This window comes from Ovis aries, chromosome 24 (assembly GCF_016772045.2).
Source record: "Ovis aries strain OAR_USU_Benz2616 breed Rambouillet chromosome 24, ARS-UI_Ramb_v3.0, whole genome shotgun sequence".
In the NCBI taxonomy this organism is placed as follows: domain Eukaryota; kingdom Metazoa; phylum Chordata; class Mammalia; order Artiodactyla; family Bovidae; genus Ovis; species Ovis aries.
Genome location: NC_056077.1, coordinates 21,785,365 through 21,804,531, shown reverse-complemented (window position 1 = coordinate 21,804,531; position 19,167 = coordinate 21,785,365). Strand labels below are relative to the sequence as shown.

Genomic DNA, 19,167 nt, shown 5'->3' with positions numbered 1-19,167 from the left:
GACTGCAGGGCCGCCCGCCCCGATGGCGCAGTGCAGCCAGGAGCCGCCAGGGGCCGCCACTGCCAGCCGCTCCCCACAGCCGCCGCTCTGTGCGTCGCCTGCGCAGAGCGCAAGGGGATACTGAACCCGAGGGCGCGGCGCAGTGCATCCTGGGTCGGCGTAGCCATGGCGGCTCGTGTCCTTTGCGCCTGTGTCCGCCGACTTCCCACGGCCTTCGCGCCGCTGCCCAGGCTCCCCACGCTAGCTGCGGCCCGGCCGCTCAGCACTACCCTCTTCGCCGCGGAGACCCGGACGAGGCCTGGGGCTCCGCTGCCGGCCTTGGTGCTCGCGCAGGTGACTGGCGGTGACTTTGTGGGGGGACTTGGCTGGGGTCCGGCGTCGGGCCCACTCCGGGTGAGAGGGAGGGGCCAGGCAGCGGGGCCGCGGCTACTGTGGCCCCTGTTGGTGGGGATGACCAGGGGACACCTGCTCGCTCCCTCTCCCACTGCCTAACGGTGCTTGGTTGACCCCTGCCGGCACTCGGGTGACCTAGAGATTGTGAACAAGAGCACAGAGCTGGAGTCAAACACCCCTGGGTTCGAATGCAGCTTGCCTCTGACCAGAACTTTGGATAAACCAGGTGCCGTCGCCCACCCTCAGTCTGAATCGTAAAACTCTACCTGTGCAGTTCCAACGAGGTTTAGAGGAGATCATACTGGTAGAATGCCGAGCGCGGTGCTTGGTGAGCTCTCAGAAATACCGGTCGCCGTTAGTCGTAGTGATAATGATAAATACCGTGATGGCTTTCTAAAAAACTAATGACTGAGTGCAAAGAGGAAGACACGGCCCCCTACAGCCTTCTCCACAGCAGTTCTCTCCCCAGGTTTCTCCCTGTGGCAGCTTTTGCCTGTTTTGGGGTGTCCTGCAAATAAGGATAGGAAGCAAGTTAGTTTTTAAGTTTTTTAAAAATCTGATGAAACCTTTTAGAGGCTGAATTTCTCCTTATGTTAATGATTCTCAACCTTGGTTGCACATTCAAATCACCTGGGTAGCTTAAAAATAAGTATATTCCTCGTGAGCCCCCCACCCACCTGATTTACCTCTGTGATGAGGCACTGACGTGTGCTCTGTAAATTCCCCAGGTGACTCTGAAGTGCATCAAGGTTAAGAACTATTGTCTTAAGGGTAGATAGATTCTCAAAGTTAAGTAGCGAATGCCCTTTTCAAACTCTAGGACTTCATGTAATTGTGGTTTTAACCTCCACTAAGGTATTAGAATAAAACCTAAGAATGCCCAGGCCAAATCAATTAAAATCTCTAGCAGTCCAACGTGGTCATCTATTTTTAAAAGTTGTCGGTGATTCTTATGTGCAGCCAGTGTCAAGATTTACTGACAGTGTAGTAAATTCATCCAGGGGGTATTGTCCTGTCAGTGAATCAGAAAGTTCAAAGTGTCACCTTGAAGTTCAAAGAGTAGTGTATATAGTTACCGTTTTGTTCCTGAGACCAACTTCAGTGTCAGGCTAAGAGGTGAAGTGATAATTCCTTATTCTTGGAGCATTGCTCTTCAAACTTGATTGTGCGTTCTGATCACTTGCGTTAAAATATAGGTTCTGGAAAGGGGCCTAAGAGTCTTCATTTCCAGTGGCCTTCCAGAAGATCCTGCTGCTGCTGCTTGGACCATGCCTTGAATTGCAAGGTGCTCAGAGAGGTTCCACTACCTCTGCTGGGTTTACATACACAGCAGAGCAGCCATTTTCTTTATGCTTACAGAGTGGTTTTGACAAAGTGTTCCCATTTAGCTGCCTTGTATCCTTTTTGGACTAAACTGGAGAGTAAATACTTGCTCCTTCAAAGATACTGAGGCACTGTGTGCCAGGCCTTATGCTAGCAGTTGAGAGATACAGAGATGCATACAAAAGAAAGACATCGATTCATGTCTTCACTGGACACGTGGCCGCTATGTTAACCTTGCCTAGTCCCTGCTGTGCGGTTTTCCCTTGGTGGTTTCTGACATTATTTTCCCTTGGTTCATCTCATGTTCCACCTTGTTGGGAACTTTCTCTACTAAATCATTAAATGTTGGTAAGGTCAAGAAATCATTTGCCACACAGTCTCCCTCACCCATCTCTTTGCTCTCTTGCTTTCTCTTACTGCTTGTATGCCAGTCACCCCCAAACTTCCGCCTCCAGCCTTTGTTCATTTCATCTGAACCTTTGCTCATTCTACCTATTCTGTTCTGTCAGCTTTTCCCTCCTCAAATCCATCCACTGTGCAGACCCTGGAACAACTAGTTATTCATTTATATTCTAATTTTTTTCCCCTGAAAAAAGGAGCCGAAGCAGCTTTCCTGGGTATAAAAATAACAACAATATAAAATAGAAGGTACCAAAAAAACAAAAAGATGTAGTGGCCTAAAATGGGACCTTGAAGTCTTACACTTGACCCAGAGCCCTGAATCTAGACAGGCAGCCAGAGTACAGAGAATTTCCAAAGAGTTCCTGTGCAGGGAAGGCTCAGCTGTTCCTGGTACTGGAGCCAGACTGACACGTGTGGTGGTGGACTTGGGGCTGCGATCCGACCACGTCATTCATTCCCGAGTCTCGTATCTCTACCCTCACTGGCTCTCAAGGATTGAATGACAACTTCTGTTACTGAAGCAACCTACAAATACCTGTCATGGCCCTTGCCACATTTTTGTTATAATTGAAATGATCTGTTTGGATTAGTGTTTTCCATTAGACCATAGGCTTCTCCAAGGGTAGATGTCTTTATTTATCTTTGTGGATCCAGCCCACTGCACCGTGCCTGGCACATAAGGTAAAGCTCAAAGGCTGCTGAGCCAGGCAGGTAATAGGTAAAGGCAAGGCATTGCCGTTTGAGGACAGGTGTGTCTGCAGTGCAGAAGAAGAGCGGATTGATGGAAACCCCACTGAGCATGGTCCTGAAGGCAGCAGCTTCTCATGCAGTGGGGGTGGATGTAGTTGCACATGCAGAGGCCAGGATGAGCCCAGGACTTACTTAGTGTGGACCTTCTGGTGCCTGTGAAAGGGAGAGACCTAAGTTGAGGTGGGAAGACAGGTATATTGAAGGGTGCTGTATAGGTGCTCATTCACCCACTGAGGAATGTGGCTGTTCTCTGTCTGGGTCACAGGGAGTAAAGATTATTGCAATTTGTTGAAGGAACATTTGAGACCTTCCCTCCCACTTAGCTGGGTGACCCAGTAAACATGATGGTGAGAACATGGGGAGAGTGGAGGCTGGCTCTGAGGTTTCCGGCTAGAGCCCCAGGGGCGGAGCAGGAATGGAGGTCTGCAAGCAGGTGTTTTGGAGACAGGTAAGGAATTTATAACCAAACTGAGGGTGGGATGTCTGCTACCTGGGTAGAGCTGCCCAGGGGGTAATTTGCAGAGATGGTCTTTAAAGCCACCTAGGTTCCTCTGAGTTCCCCTCAGAGATGGACCCAGTTCAGGGTAAGATGGATATTAATAGAAACTACTCAGGTTTATTCTTGCTGGTTCACAGGGTTGAGTCCTCATTCTTTTCCTTCAGACAGTGGCTTCTCTGATGTCTGAGGGAGGTGATTTTGTTGCATATAATTGTTAAATGTAGACCTTGGGGAAGAATAATTAACACCAGAAACAATGTTGGCCGTTGGGGACACTTTTCAGAAGTGCTTGTCCGCTCTGTTTTTCGTGGCTGAGATCCCCAGAAAGGAGGCAGTAAGACCCTTCAGGAGGCCATTCTGGGAGACCTGGGGCAAGATAACTAACCTTTTGTCTCAGTTTCCTCACCTGTAAAACAGGGTTATTATTAGCTCTAAAGGAGATGACGTATGTAAAGTGCTATTGGCAGTACTGCAACCTGATAGGAAATCAGTAAAGAGGCTAGAAAGGGAAGGAGTCAATCAAGTACTTTGGGCTACACTACTGCCTCACTCTCAAACTGGCAGGTCACTGCCATTCTGAGCCGACTGCTGCTGCTGCTAAGTCGCTTCAGTTGTATCCAACTCTGTGCGACCCCATAGACGGCAGCCCACCAGGCTACCCCATCCTGGCATTCTCCAGGCAAGAACACTGGAGTGGGTTGCCATTTCCTTCTCCAGTGCATGAAAGTGAAAGTGAAATCGCTGTCACGTCTGACTCTTCGCGACCCTGTGGACTGCAGCCCACCAGGCTCCTCCATCCATGGGATGAGTACTGGAGTGGGGTGCCATCGCCTTCTCTGCCTGAGCCTACTAGACAGCCCTGAATAACACTTGTATGTGCCAGGCAGTGTTCTAAGCCCTCTACGTTTCATTATCTCCTTGATGCCTCAACAATCCTGTGAACTTGGGTACTGTTAGTTCAGTTCAGTTCAGTTGCTCAGTCGTGTCCAACTCTTTGCGACCCCATGAGCTGCAGCACACTAGGCCTCCCTGTCCATCACCAACTCCTGGAGTTCACTCAAACTCATGTCCATTGAGTCAGTGATGCCATCCAACCATCTCATCCTCTGTCATTCCCTTTTCCTTCTGCCCTCAATCTTTCCCAGCATCAGGGTCTTTTCAAAAGAGTCAACTCTTCGCATCAGGTGGCCAAAGTATTGGAGTTTCAGCTTTAGCATCAGTTCCTCCAATGAACACCCAGGACTGATCTCCTTTAGGATGGACTGGTTGGATCTTCTTGCAGTCCAAGGGAATCTCAAGAGTCTTCTCCAACACCACAGTTCAAATGCATCAATTCTTCAGCTCTCAGCTTTCATTTTAGTCCAACTCTCACATCCATGTGTGACTACTGGAAAAACCATAGCCTTGACTAGACAGACCTTTGTTTATGGTCACTTAGCAGATAAGGAAAACTAGGGCATAGCAAGATTAAATAACTTGCCCAAGGCCAAAGAGCTAGTAACAAAGAGCTAGTGCTGGGATACTTTCTCCTTCCAGAGCCTGAGTTCCCACGTGATACACCCTCCTGTTTCCTGCACAGCCCACTGCAGCCACCTTTTGAGACTGGCCTGTGGTTTCCAGGTGGGGCCCTGTTTAGTCTCATTTATGCAGGTCAGGAAGCAACAGTTAGAACTGGACGTGGAACAGCAGACTGGTTCCAGATAGGAAAAGGAGGACGTCAAAGCTGTATATTGTCATCCCGCTTATTTAACTTATATGCAGAGTACATCATGAGAAACGCTAGGCTGGAAGAAGCACAAGCTGGAATCAAGTTTGCCGGGAGAAATATCAATAACTTCAGATATGCAGATGACACCAGCCTTATGGCAGAAAGTGACGAACTCAAAAGCCTCTTGATGAAAGTGAAAGAGGAGAGTGAAAAAGTTGGCCTAAAGCTCAACATTCAGAAAACCAAGATCATGGCATCTGGTCCCATCACTTCATGGGAAATAGATGGGAAACTGGAAACAGTGTCAGACTTTTATTTTTGGGGCTCCAAAATCACTGCAGATGGTGACTGCAGTGATGAGATTAAAAGACGCTTACTCCTTGGAAGAAAAGTTATGACCCAACCTAGACAGCATATTAAAAAGCAGAGACATTACTTTGCCAACAAAGGTCTGTCTAGTCAAGGCTATGGTTTTTCCAGTGGTCATGTATGGATGTGAGAATTGGACTGTGAAGAAAGCTGAGCGCCGAAGAATTGATGCTTTTGATGTGTGGTGTTGGAGAAGACTCTTGAGAGTCCCTTGGACTGCAAGGAGATCCAACCAGTCCATCCTAAAGGAGATCAGTCCTGGGTGTTCATTGGAAGGACTGATGCTAAAGCTGGAACTCTAATACTTTGCCACCTGATGTGAAGAGCTGGCAGACTGGAAAAGACCCTGATGCTGGGAAAGATTGGGGGCAGGAGGAGAAGGGGATGACAGAGGATGAGATGGTTGGATGGCATCACCGACTCGATGGACATGGGTTTGGGTGGACTCCGGGAGTTGTTAATGGACAGGGAGGCCTGGTGTGCTGCGGTTCATGGAGTCGCTAAGAGTCGGATACAACTGAGCAACTGAACTGAACCAAACTGACTGAATCACAGGGAACCCACCTGGCCCCTGCAGGCAGTTGCCAGTGCTACTGGGGTCGATGCTGACACCTAGTGGGCCACTTGGGTAGCTGCATGTGAAAGTGCCCTCACCAGCCTCTTCCCTTGGGTGCCGTGCATGTCAGCCTCCTGTCTCTCACCCTTTCCCAGCGGTAATTCACCTCATACCACTTGCTGTGCTGCACACATACAAGGCCTCTGTTAGATCCTCCCACCTCAGATTTGATTTCTGTCATTACCAGTATTAACTCATGTCTTCTCCCTCTTTCTCTTTGGTCCTTTTTGCGTCTTCCCTTTTTTTTGTGGTTTGGAAACCTTTTCTAATCATTGTTGATAAGTTGGCCTGTGGCATCCCCAGATCAGAGGTCTCCTTAATTTAACATGCTGTAATCGGAAAGGAAAGGAGACCATAAATGGAAACAAAAAGAACAAGTGCTCTGATCTCTTTAGCTTGCTGATTAAACCGGATTCCAATACTTGATTTTCCTTTTTTGCAAGATAAGTGTTTCTTAAACAGATCGTACTGATTTGGTTAATTGGCAGCTTTTTTTGTTTTTTAATCATTCATTTTTATGGTTGTGCTGGGTCTCCGTTGCTGCGAGGGCTTTCCTTTAGCTGCAGAGAGCAGGGACTGCTCTTCAGTTGCAGTGCGTGGGCTTCTCATTGCAGTGATTTCTCTTGCTGCTCTAGGGCACTCGGGGGTCAGTAATTGTGGCACATGGGCTCAGGAAGTGTGGTTCCCCAGCTCTAGAGCACAGGCTCAGTAGTTGAGGCACACAGGCTTAGTTGCTCAGCGCATGTGGGATCCTCCCGCATCAGGAATCAAACTGATGACTCCCGCATTGGCAGGCGGATTCTTTACCACTGAGCCACCAGGGAAGCTCCGGCAGTTTTTTAAAATACATTAATTTTATTTTGGTTGTGCTGGGTCTTTACTGCTGTGCAGAGGCTTCTAGCTGTGGCAGGCAGGGGCTATTCTCTAGCTGAAATGCATTCTCACTGCGGTGGCTTCTTGTTGCAGAGCACAAGCTCTAGGGCAAGGGCTCAGTAATTGTGGCACACAGGCTTCGTGGCCCTCAGGCATGTGGGATCTTCCTGGACCAGGGATCGAATCTGTGTCCCCTGCACTGGCAGGTGGATTCCTAACCACTGGGCCACCAGGGAAGTCCTGGCAGTGTTGTTTGGTTTGGGGTTTTGTTTTGTTTTGTTTTGTTTTGTTTTACAGTTTTTCATAGACCTTTGCGACTTGGAGGACCTTAATCCCCAAAAGGAAACCCACTTCCTATGGATTTCTATCCCCTAAGAATTCCAAACTGCAGACCTAAAACCAACTTCAGAATGAGAACACACCGGTTGAGGTTAAAGACTTCTATACTACGAACTACCAGACGGCCGTCTCATTTTCCCCTCTTGGCCCCATGCCTTCCATGGCCTTAAGTCTGCTGATCTGTGACTTGGACTCCCTCTCACATTCTGTGAAGGAATCCAGTCAAGCCCATCATACCTAGTTGAATTCCAAGTGGGCTAAGATCAGAAATTTGAGATATTACACAATGATGGCAAAGATCAGAGTGTCTCATTATTTAGTGGGTGGCAACAAGGCAAGCCCACTTGGAAGGGTAACAGATTGGAAACTAATGCCTGCAAACTCATCATCCTCTTCTTTGGATTCATAGCTGGCTTCATTTGTCTTGGCCAAAGTCTATAATTACCACCAGGGCCAAATTAGACACTTCTGGTGTGTGATTCTCAGTGTCAGTTCACCCTGACAGCTCTTTTGAGGAGTTATTTTGCCTTGGCTATTAAAAGGGTAGTGGGCTGCTTGAGATGTGAGAAGCTTTAGGGTCCTCTGCAGACTCTTGTTTTAGTGGCAGTTTCACTGAGTGGGGCAAATGTCCCAAAGTCTGGAGGCCGACCAGAGGAGAGAAGAGTGCCTGTCCTGACTCAGAGGAAAGGAGATCTTTTTTTTGGCCACACGGTGTGGGATCCTAGTTCCCTGACCCGGGATGGAACTTGAGCACCTTGCATTGGAAACATGGAGTTCCAACCACTGAACTGCCAGGGAAGTCCCAAGAAATCCATTTTTATGCTGTTGAACTGCTATGGCTTCTGACTCTACCCTGCACTAGGCCTCTGTGTGTCCTGGTGGCCACAGTGAGCCTCCCTGGAGGTGGATTTGCTGGCCCTGTGGAAGCTCTGTGAAAGACATCTGTAGCCGGTGCCTTCTCTAGAGGCATTTTGGGCTCCACAGCAGCGCTTCCTTTATCCCTTGCTCTAGGTTCCAGGCAGAGTTACACCGCTGTGCCGCCAGTATAGCGACGCACCGCCTTTGACATTGGAGGGAATCAAGGACCGTGTTCTTTACGTCTTGAAACTCTATGACAAGATTGACCCAGAAAAGGTAATTGATGTGGTTTAAATGGTTTTTCTTTAAATGTGTATTTAATCACATGGTACAATATCCCAAGTGTCTAAAGCAAAAAATCGCTCCCAGGAACCCTGTTCTTCTGGGAGGTGCCAGCTGACCTGGCTTCTTGGGTGTGTTTTTGGAGACTTCTCAGTGCATGTGGAAGGGCATATATACACAAGTACATGTATTTATATTACACGTACTATGTGATCTGTTATTGCCCACCATCTAAAAAAAAACACAACTGATCGTATACTGTGAATACTGTTTGAAGGATTCGTCTAGTGATAGTGAGGTCTGGATTAAAGACAATGTGATAACAGACACTGTGTGCCACTCCTGAGGGAGCAAGACGTCACTTCTAAGGTGTGGTGTCTTGGTGGTCAGTAAGGCAGCAAGGAAAACAGACTCTCAGATGTCATTCAGAACAGTGATCAAAGATCATTGTAAAATGTACAAAGTCAGTTCATCATTAGCTTTATATATATGGCTAACTATTTCAAAATTAAGGTTGAATAAGTTAACATGTAAAGCACACCAAGTGTGTGTTGCCACAGGTTAAAAGTATATTATTATTGTTATGGATCTTGATATTTAAAATATGACCTCTTTATAATAAAAAAAAAACTTCTTGGTAATGATTAAGTGACAGTTCACCATTCAGTTGTTTTGAGAAGCAAGTGTTCTCACAGACTGGATTTTGCATTTGGTGTTCTTTTCTTGCAGCTTTCAGTAAATTCCCATTTTATGAAAGACCTGGGCTTAGACAGTTTGGACCAAGTGGAGATTATCATGGCCATGGAGGACGAATTTGGTAACGCACAGGCTGGGTCTTGGTGCTTGATTTAGGTGGATTAAATGCAGAGAAGTGCTGGGAGTCTGATGGGGATTTGCAGTTGCAGTGCGCTACCCCCACCTCCACCTGCTTACTATCGGATGAAGGAAACGTCAGGGACAGTGGACTCAACAATATTTGGGAAGCAGGTCCGCAGAGCGCCCGGTGCAGTACCAAGGGCTCAGTGACAAGAGGAGGCCTGGGGGAGCATGGCCCTGAGATTCTTGGGGTGGGGCTCCTAGATGAAGGGCGTAGCCTTCACCTGATGGCTGATGACAGCTTGGAGAACCCTCCCCCCCGGTGAGCTAGACCTAAGTGTCCACGTCTAGAAAAGCGCCAGGTGTGCCTAGGTGAGGATGTGTGCCTGTACACACACCCATACACCTTGGTTTCCTGCAGCGGTTTCCATGCACATTCCCAAGTTATCCTTGTCTGGGATGGTTAGTTATACAAACGAGACTGTTACGAGGTTCCACGGCTCATTTAGGAGGTGAACTGCCTGAATGGAAGCCAAGGGACTTGTATGCCATCCCGCAGAGAAGAACTTAATTACAGTTCCTCAGAGATCACCCTAACTAGAGGGGTGGTACCCGGAAGGGCTGCGGGGTTCCTTTCTGGGGTAATGAAAATATTCTAGAGTTAGATAGTGGTGATGGTGCACAACCTTGTGAATATACTAAAAACCATTGAATGTTGCCCTTGAAACGGGGGCATTTTCTAGTATGCAAATTATGTCTGAAAAATACATCATCTGGCACATAACAGGCTCACAAATGGGATTCGAGATTGCTGGACATTTTTGATGCGCTTATGCATGTTGTTGAAGGGTTAGATGCTTTCGGTTCTAAAGGATTTGCTTTTTCTACATTCATGCATTGTCATAAATTTCACTTTCAGGGTTTGAGATTCCTGATATAGATGCGGAGAAGTTAATGTGCCCACAAGAAATTGTAGATTACATTGCAGATAAGAAGGATGTATATGAATAAGATATCAGGTAAACAATTTGGCTTATTGTTCTCCCATAGAATTAATCTCTCCATGGTTCTTCGATAAAAACTTAGGAAGAAATGGAAAAATGGAAGTGCTTGACAAGATTTTCAGGAGTTATAAAATGCAGGTACCTTCTGGTTATCTGCCACTCCAAGGGGGTCAACCCTAGTGATCATCTTTATCCTCCAGAGGGATTGACAGCAGTTCATTTCTAGACAGGACTCTCTGTCAGCCCTCCTCCTAAAAGCAGACTTGTACAAAAAAACTGAGCAAGGTCACCCTGAAGCGGAGGCCTTTGCCTCCCTCAGTTACCCCCCCCACCCCAAGGCCTGTCCAGCCTGCTGTCCAGGAAGCTGAGATGGCCTGGCTCCTAAGTAGGCAGGAGAGGCCTTCTGGGTAGGAGCATGAACTCCGGCGACAGACGCCTGAGCTGACCCAGCACTGCCGCGTCCTGTGAGCCTGGAATCTTGGGCAGACTGTGCAGCCTCCGCAGCCTCAGTTTCCTCATGTGTAAAATGGGGGTATGACAGGGCCTGCCTGGGGCTTTCGTGAAGGTGAAACTGTAGTGTGTGTCAGTCATCTAATACAGTGCCCAAAGTAAAGAAGCCTCTTAATATTAGCTGTTGTTCTGTAGGCTGTAAAATGAGTGATCAGACTTTACAAATAAAACCTTGTATTTGTGTCTGTAACTTTGGTTACCCTGGATTTAGCACCTCGGAGATTATCACTTAAAGTTAGTAACACCAGAATTTACTTTGTCTTTTGAATTTACTTTGTCTTTTGCCAGACCCTTTTTCCTCACTGAGAGAAGGCTCAGAAGATGCTGGCGAGTGTCTGGGAGTGAGAACATATTTCTGCATCACTGCTGACTTGGAGAGTAATTCTGTCTAGACTTGTATTTAAATTGTCTTAAGTGTTTTTGCCCTTTGAAAATAAATCTGTAAAACCAAGATTTTTCTGAGTCTTCAGTTTTTTTATGTCTAGACTGCTTTTTTTAATAGATTGACATTGCTTAGGATTTTTAAAGATTATTCTGTCATTGATATTCATGGATATCAGAAATATAACTTTTTCAGCAGAGTGCTTGAAATAAGTTTCTCTCTGACCACCTTCAGTATGAGGAATGAATTAGTGATAAGATGATGTTTTGCCTCAAAATACTTTGTGCCCCCATTAGTTTACTGATTATTCCTCATATCAGCTGACACCAGTGTGTGGGACTAATTTTTCATCCCTGTCCTGAGGATCCATTTCTGAATTAATGGCATTTAGTAATTTTGGTAATTTAGTAATTTGGGGAAGATAAAAGGTTCTCTTTCCCCCTAGGTTACTTTGACTTTGTGTCTGTTTGTCATACATCAGTAACAACCCTGTTCCTTTTATTCCTAGCACTGTGTTAGGTCTTTGGAGTTGATGTAGGCAACTGCTCAGCTCTTAGAGACTTAACTTGAGAGACCTATCCTAAAATACTTGCTTTACTTTTAGCGGAACTTCTAGTATGCAGGAGGAAGGAGATCAAAGTCGTGTACTTAAGTAGGAAGTAGCGTCGTTGCAGAGGTGCAGGGACTGGCTGTGTGATCCTCAGCCGGCAGAGAATCTCGTGGCTGAGGGACGAGGTGACAGGACTGCAGTCTGGTGTGGGGTTTGGGCCACACACCTGCTTCTCCTGGAGGTACCCGGTGTTGCCAGTTCCTTCTGTGTCACTTTAGAACCACTATAGACAAGAAAGCAGTCACATTTCCCTCCTTTTTAAGTAAACAGGAAGCATTCATTGCTATGCTACATTTTTAAGTACTTGAGATATTCTTGGAAAACTGCAAAATTGGAACATAAGGGACTGCCTCTCTTTTTCCCAGCTGCATTTATTCAAACAAATAGTCTGCTTATTAGGCACTAGAGATCCAACAGGCAAAAAAATAGGCTGCACAGGACTCCTGATTGGAATGTACCTTAATTTAATATCTGGGGTAAATGTTCTGTTTTATCTCCCACAGCAACTACACATTTTGCCAAAAATTGCAAATGTGTTTGTTGCTGCCTAAAATCCTGAAGTCAGCAGTACTGCCACTAAAGAGATTGCTAAAATCTTAACCACATACCTGCCGTGAAATGGCCCACTCATAACCATTCTGTGGAAGTCTTAAAGAAGCCAGAATGAGGCAGTGGGAGAGGTGCGGCGAACAACCACACATTATTTGGTGACAATGGTATTTAGGATCTGGGTGCATGTTCAAACAGCAAAGGCCGTTCTGGTCTAAAAACTTGCTGTGAAGTTCTTTGAGAAACCAGTGTGCCCCTATACATAGGCAGCAAACTGGCCAAATACAGCATTCCAAAGTGTGTCAATCAGAACAAACAGGATCAGTGTGTCTGCTGCAGGCAGGTCCCTTTGGGAAGGGGCGGCTGGGAGGCCTGTGACGACCTGTGTCTGGGGCCAGTGCTGTTCTATCTCCTCCGAACAGCCAGGGCACTCATGCACCCAATGTAACTACAGTGTGCCCGCCATTGCGGAGCACTCCTCCAGGCTGGGCCTTGGGTCACAAGTGTAAAGTCTGCTCACTGGAAGCTCACCATCTGGTAAAGGAGACCGTGAAAATCCATGTGATGTTTCATATTCGGCATCACCAATGATACCAAGCATTGACTGAGCTGCTCCTGAAGTCATGAGAGGACACGTCACCTTTGTGGTATTCTTCATCCAACTGATCATGAAACAAATCCAGAAGGTAGGACTTTAAAAAAAACTGACGTGGAACAGAAAGGACAGGGTAACTAAATTAAAGGAGACCAGAGACACGTTAACTTCACGGGAAATGTGAAGCTTGAAAGGTTTGGGGAGAAAAAAAGGACATTTTGAGGACAACTGGACTCTACATAGGTGATAAAACAATGTTAAATTTCTTACATATAATCAGTATTATGTAGTGAACTAACCTTATGCTCAGGAGAACTTAGAAGTGAAGCAGCAAGATGTCTGTAGGTGACTTTATTTATCTGGCTGCTCTGGGTGTTAGTTGTGGCATGTGGGATGTAGTTCCCTGATCAGGTATTGAACCTGGGCCCCCAGCATAGGAAGCTTGAAGTCTTAGCCACTAGACCACCAGGGAAGTCCCTGTAGGTAACTTTTGAATGGTTCAGGAAAAAGAAGAAATGGTAGCAGTGTTAACAGATGGTGACTAGGTGACAGCCCGTCAACTATCCTGTTTGAAATTTGTTAAGGAGAAGACAACATGATAGGGTGTAACAAAGTATATGGACAGCATTCAGCTGGATATCCCACAGTGTGGGGTCGGTTCAATGGGGACAGTTTTACACGATGAAAAATCGGTATTTTATTTTAAAAGTGAAAGTGAGTCAGTCAGTCGTATCCGACTCTTTGCAACCCCATGGACTATACAGTCCAGGGAATTCTCCAGGCCAGAATATTGGAGTGGGTAGCCTTTTTCCTTCTCCAGGGGATCTTCCCAACCCAGGGATCGAACTCAGGTCTCCCACATTGCTGGCAGATTCTTTACCAGCTGAGCCACAGAACAGACTATAAACAGCAGGATTCCATTTCCATACGACACATACCAAAATGCTAGATTACCACCATGTGGTAGAAATACCTTGGCTTATTTTTGTTAATCAGTGTTTTCTAAATATAAACACGTTGTGTAAAAAGTAAGAAATCTGTGAAAACTGGGCGTTCATTAGGAGCCGAGGCTTGGGAAAGGCACTCCCAAGCAATGAAGCCTCGGCTGTATTCCTAAGGCTCCGCCGGGGTCCAGCCCCACGGCACGAGCAGGAGCCACGGCAGCACCACGTGAGCACAGGAGGGGACATGCCGTCGGTTCAGGCCGGGGTTATGATTGGAGGGTGAAATCCTGGGCGGGGTGGCCTCTGGTTAAAGCTGTGGCTGGGATCAGGTCACGAAGCAGGGCCTCATTTGTCTTTTAAGGAACTTGTAGGCAGCAGGCGCAGGATTTCCCAGAGCAGACGCAGTCAGCCATACTCGAGCTCAGTGGTTGGCAGCTACCTGTGCAAAGGGTAAACTGAAGGGGATGAAAGTGCTGGGCACTAGAAGAACCCAAGAGAAAGATGCAGATTTGGAGGTTGGGATAGAGAAGAGGGATTGCAAAAATACTCTGGGGATAAAAATAGCAGGTGGTCAGATGACAGAGGAAGTGAGAGTCTAGGGTATCTCTCAGGTTCATGGCTTGGGGCTACTGGTCCTGGGTGAGCTGCTATCTGAAAGAGGGAAGAGAGGAGGGTCAGACTGAAGAGGGATACAGGGGCTTCCCTGGTGGTCCAGCCAGTTAAAACTCCATACTTCCATTGAACTGGGATGCGGGTTCAGTCCCTGATCAGGGAACTAAAATCTGGCATGCCACATGGAGTGGCCAAAAAGGAAAAAGAAAGGGATATCGTTTCAGTTTGGGCTGTTGGATTTACTTGTGGGATACCCAAACAGATGACAGATAATGGTCTGGAACTCTAGGCTGGAGTATGGTTGTGAGGCACCTCCTCTGGACCTGCTCCCTCCTGCTTTGAAGTTCCTCTGTAGATACCCCGACTCTGATAAGGGATTTACGTGGGAATCACTGACCCTCTGCTCATGAGATGGCCTCTTGGTACTTAAGCCTAAAGTGAACTCTGCTTGCTTCAGGGATGGAACACAGCTGGTGTGGAGAGCTAGAACTACGTGAGACTTACCTACCATTTGAGATTTCTCTATCAAGCCCATGTACTATTTACTGTCTCGATTTTTTAAATGGTGGCCAAGCAATAAATACCAAGGTTCAAAGTTAAAAAAACAACTCACAAACATATGTTAGTACCCTTAAGATAAATAAACCAGGGAGAAAAAAGAAAAAAATTATGAAACCAAAACAAAGTAGCCAAGCTCTTTCCTAAGTTCTCAACAATAAGACCAGCATCTCGGAGCACAGACTCTGGGGTCAGGCACATCTGGATTCCAAATCACAGCCTCGGTCTGTGACAGGCATGTGACCTTGGCTAGGTCTCTTCTCAAAGTTTCCTCCGATGGGTAACGGGGCGGACAAGAGGTGATGGAGTGGTGACAGTGGAACGCACACACTTTATCTGTCCCGGTGCCTGGCAGTGGACAGACTCAACGCAAGAGCTGAGTTAAACAACATCCTGGAGAGAGGGTTCAGGAGCACCCATTCTTCACCGAGGCTGGAGCCCTGCAGAAGGTCCTTTCCCAGTAACTGGCCTGACGCAGAGCATGAGGCCCAAAGCCTGCCGGGTGGCCTGCCACAGCTGAGGTCTTCTACAGTCTGGAGTGTGCATCTGAAAGCCCCAGACTCGCAGTGAACTGAAGTCACCGGGAACAACACGTCTCGGATGCTAAGGTTATTGTGTCTCTGGGTAACACGCCAGTAAGAGCCCTGTCTGGTATTTCTACTCTGGAATTCTTGGGCAAGAAAACTCTTCCCTCAGGGTTGCATCTGCTAGAAGCTGAGTCAACAGAGAACAAAGCAGAGCTGAGAGCTGGAGGGTCAGGCGCCTGATGTGACTTGGGGGACCACACAGGACTAGGTCTGACACTGGACTTTCTGGTTACAATCCCCTTGCGTAATTCACACGAACTGGGTTTGTCCTCAGTCTGGATCCCTGCAGTCAGCAAGTCTCACAGGTGGGAGGGAGGGCAGGGCAGAGAACAAGGCGACTCTGCCAGGTGGGGGCGCCAGTTCACGACCACCACCAGAACCACAGTTCCAGAAGCCTTGGTAACAGGGTAACTAACACTCAAGACAGGAAGGAGAGAGCAGGGGGTCAGGATACAAATGATGATTACAGACACATGGAGGGGAGGTTTCTTTAAAGGGAGAGCAAGGCTAGCAACGACAAAGTTAAAAGGATATTAAAAAAAAAGACAGGACTCAGAAGCGTAAGAATTATTGATTGAGAACCATTCTAGAAGATGTATTAACCAGTATTACTAATTTCACATCATCTATATATTAGGTGATATTACTGAATTGATATTCGTTTTTAGGTGAGGTACCCGTGTCATGCTAAGGTGTAATAATGGCCTTACTCTTTGGAGATGCTGCTTACGTATCCACACAAAAACATGTCATGGCATCTGTAAGGCGGTCAAATGATTCAGCAAAATAAAGTATGCATGTGAAGAGAAGGCAAATGGAGTTAACGTTTTTAACAACTGGTGAACCCACATGAAAGCACGAAGTGGTCACTAGCATTTTTCAACTTTCTGTAGGTTTGAAAATGTACAAAAAAGGGAAGACAGCAAGCGATTACAATGAGATAGAGAGGAAAGTGGTGAAAACAGAAGAAACTTGAAAGTCAGGAGCTATAAAATGAGGTGAAGAGTAGGGAGGGGTCTATCAGTAGACTAAGACAGGCTACTAAGGCTTCAGAACAAAAACAGCCTCGAGAAACTGGGAAAGGCAGAGGTTAATCCCGAGCTGAAAACGGCCCAGTGGGGTCGGCAGAGGCCTCCTGGGTGGAAGCACAGCAACTTCCTACAAGCACGATGAGTTAGACAGGCCACTTCGGGCAAAAGCAGGAAGTCCTCGCCTCTTGCCCTCATGACCGTGTTTTGTGAGGTCCCTGCTGTCGAGTGTTCTGATAGTTACCCACAGTTAAGAAAATGCCAAGGTGTCTCCCCCCAAAATATGGTACGATATTCAGAGTGGAGTTCATCTCATTCCCTGTCTGAGGAGGCTCAATCACCCTACCTGGTGTAAGGTGCCTCCAGTAACAATTCAGAAGTGCCCTTTATGCAGACAGAAGATTCCCCAGGGGCATCAGGCCACAGACAGCATGGAGCACAGCCCCACCCCCAAACAATCAGAACCTTAAGAATCTAACGGTGTGGTTCAAGGATTGTGAGGCAATGGGAAACTACACAGAGCCAGGAAGGGGCAGTGAGACCAGAACCTTCAGGAACATTTACCAAGTAGGGCGAAGAGGAGAGAGGGTCCAGTGGGAGCAGTGCTGGGTCAAAACCAATTCTGCCAACTACAGTCACTGCCCATGCCCAGGTCTCTGCTTTCATCCTGCTGCTGGTAACAGACCTCCCTCTCCCGTCCTGGGTCTTTGCGGCTTGCGGCTGAAGCTGCAGCTCCGTCTCAGTGTTTGATCAGACGTGTCCTGGCAGAGTGAGGACTGCGTGGCGGCCTGCCCTCCAACCCCTGGAGGCCAGGCAGGGGAAGGCCCTGACCGGGACCTGGCTGACCGCCAAGCTGGGAGCTGGACTCACACGGAGTGCATCAAGTTGGATCCCTTTATCAGCTATTTTCAGCAGGAACAAATGTGGATGTACCCAAGAGCCAAACAAGGAAGATGGTAACATGGGACCCCACAACTGGACAAAAAATGACTCCAGGCCCAGTTTCAATGTTTGTCAATCCCCAGTACAGATCAGGCGCATGAAGAATTTGAAGGAAAAGGAGACGCAATTAATTATCAAACTTTAATTGATAGACTAATCTTACAGGATAAACAATAATAAGACAGCTAGTCAAGGTTACACTTTAAAAAAAAAATTTTCCAGCAGCGCAAATCTAATAGACTAAATACGTTCATCTCCTCCCAAACAGGCATTTGATTAAAAACAAAACCAGAACAGAGCGTACACCACAAGGAAAACATGGTACTTACGTACATTGTCAAATAAATCTGCAGAACTCGTTAGGAAAGAAAGAGATTCTTAGAAATTCAGAAAGCAGTAGAACCACCCAGCCTGGCAGGTCAACTGACCAGATGTCACGCGCACTGGAGGGCTCCTGACCACCTGCGACTTCAGAAAGGCCACCAGGCCCCGCGAAGAAGGGAACAGGTGCCAGTCCTAAGATGACTTGATCACAAAGCCTGAAGACAAAGGACTATCCTTTCCAAGACAACAGGCAAGGAGAGAAAGAGGCGGCCTCAGAGGACGGCGTGGAAAGCAAGCCGCCCTTGGCACACAGGGTCCTGCCTCTGGCAAAGAGGGCGGGCCAAGCGTGAGCGCCCGGGACCGTTCCTCCAGGCACCTGGTGAAAGGGAGAGTAAGAAGCAAGGCAGCCCGTTCCAGCTGAGATCCGGCAACTGAGTGGTGAAGGGAGTCTCCCTGGCCCTCATCATGGAAAGCAGGAGCCTACAGAGGCCTCACCTGGCCCACCACGTCCACGATATAGCAAAGTGCACCCTTAGCTCAGCTTGACTTTCTTTTTAAAAAGAGCTGATGCTACTTGCAAAAGGCCCATCATCGATTACAACTGAATACCAAATAGTTGAATACTGAATACCAAAGAGTTGGACCAAGTCGTGAGACCATCTCTCTGTTTTCTGAAAAGGCTGACTGAAATAGAGCTGACGGCAGGGATACCTCGTCCCTACTCTGCCAAGTGGCTGAGGGGAGGGAAGGAAAGGCTTGTTGTCCTGCGAAAGGGCTGCCAGCTCCACGAGAGAAGGCAGCCTCGAGCCCCTGCCCGCCCTCAGAGCCCCGCGAGGGGTCCTGGCCCCTCCCCAGCGAGGACTCCGCGCGGAGAGAAGCCTGAGGGAGAATGAACACCGGGATGCTACCGAAGGGGAAGGAGAGTCTGAATTTGCTAACACAGATTTAGTCAGTACATCCTGGACCGTAAGAAGCTGACGACGAGCCCGCTCAGGGGCCGAGTAACAGACTAGTGAGCGCTGCTGGGACCCAGGCGCGGCTCTCACCAGACGCTGCCCCGGTGGCTCCTCTGCTCGCCGGGGCTTCCCGCAAGGGCTCCACAGGGACGGGGCGGCCAGAGCCCAAGATCGGGCCAGCACAGTTCGTGGGCTCTGGAAAGCTACGCTCGAACAGGTCCATACGAAAAGATGTCATTTACAGTATTTATATAGAAGATCTCCAAGTAAGGAAAAAAGCACCATATTTACTTCAAATAAAAAGGCTCACACAGGCTTTGGTCCTGTTTTGAGACGAC

At 47.6% G+C, this 19,167-nt stretch overlaps 1 protein-coding gene across 1 annotated transcript; it reads left to right on the top strand.

Annotated features, from left to right (window-relative positions):
• The first annotated feature begins 139 nt into the window (after positions 1–139).
• On the top strand, positions 140–11,193 carry NDUFAB1 (NADH:ubiquinone oxidoreductase subunit AB1). Its single transcript, XM_027961453.2, has 5 exons — positions 140–333; positions 8,284–8,406; positions 9,142–9,229; positions 10,148–10,247; positions 11,031–11,193. The coding sequence occupies exons 1-4, from the start codon at positions 166–168 to the stop codon at positions 10,237–10,239; spliced, it is 471 nt and encodes a 156-aa protein (XP_027817254.1). The 5' UTR covers positions 140–165; the 3' UTR covers positions 10,240–10,247; positions 11,031–11,193.
• The last annotated feature ends 7,974 nt before the right edge of the window (positions 11,194–19,167 follow it).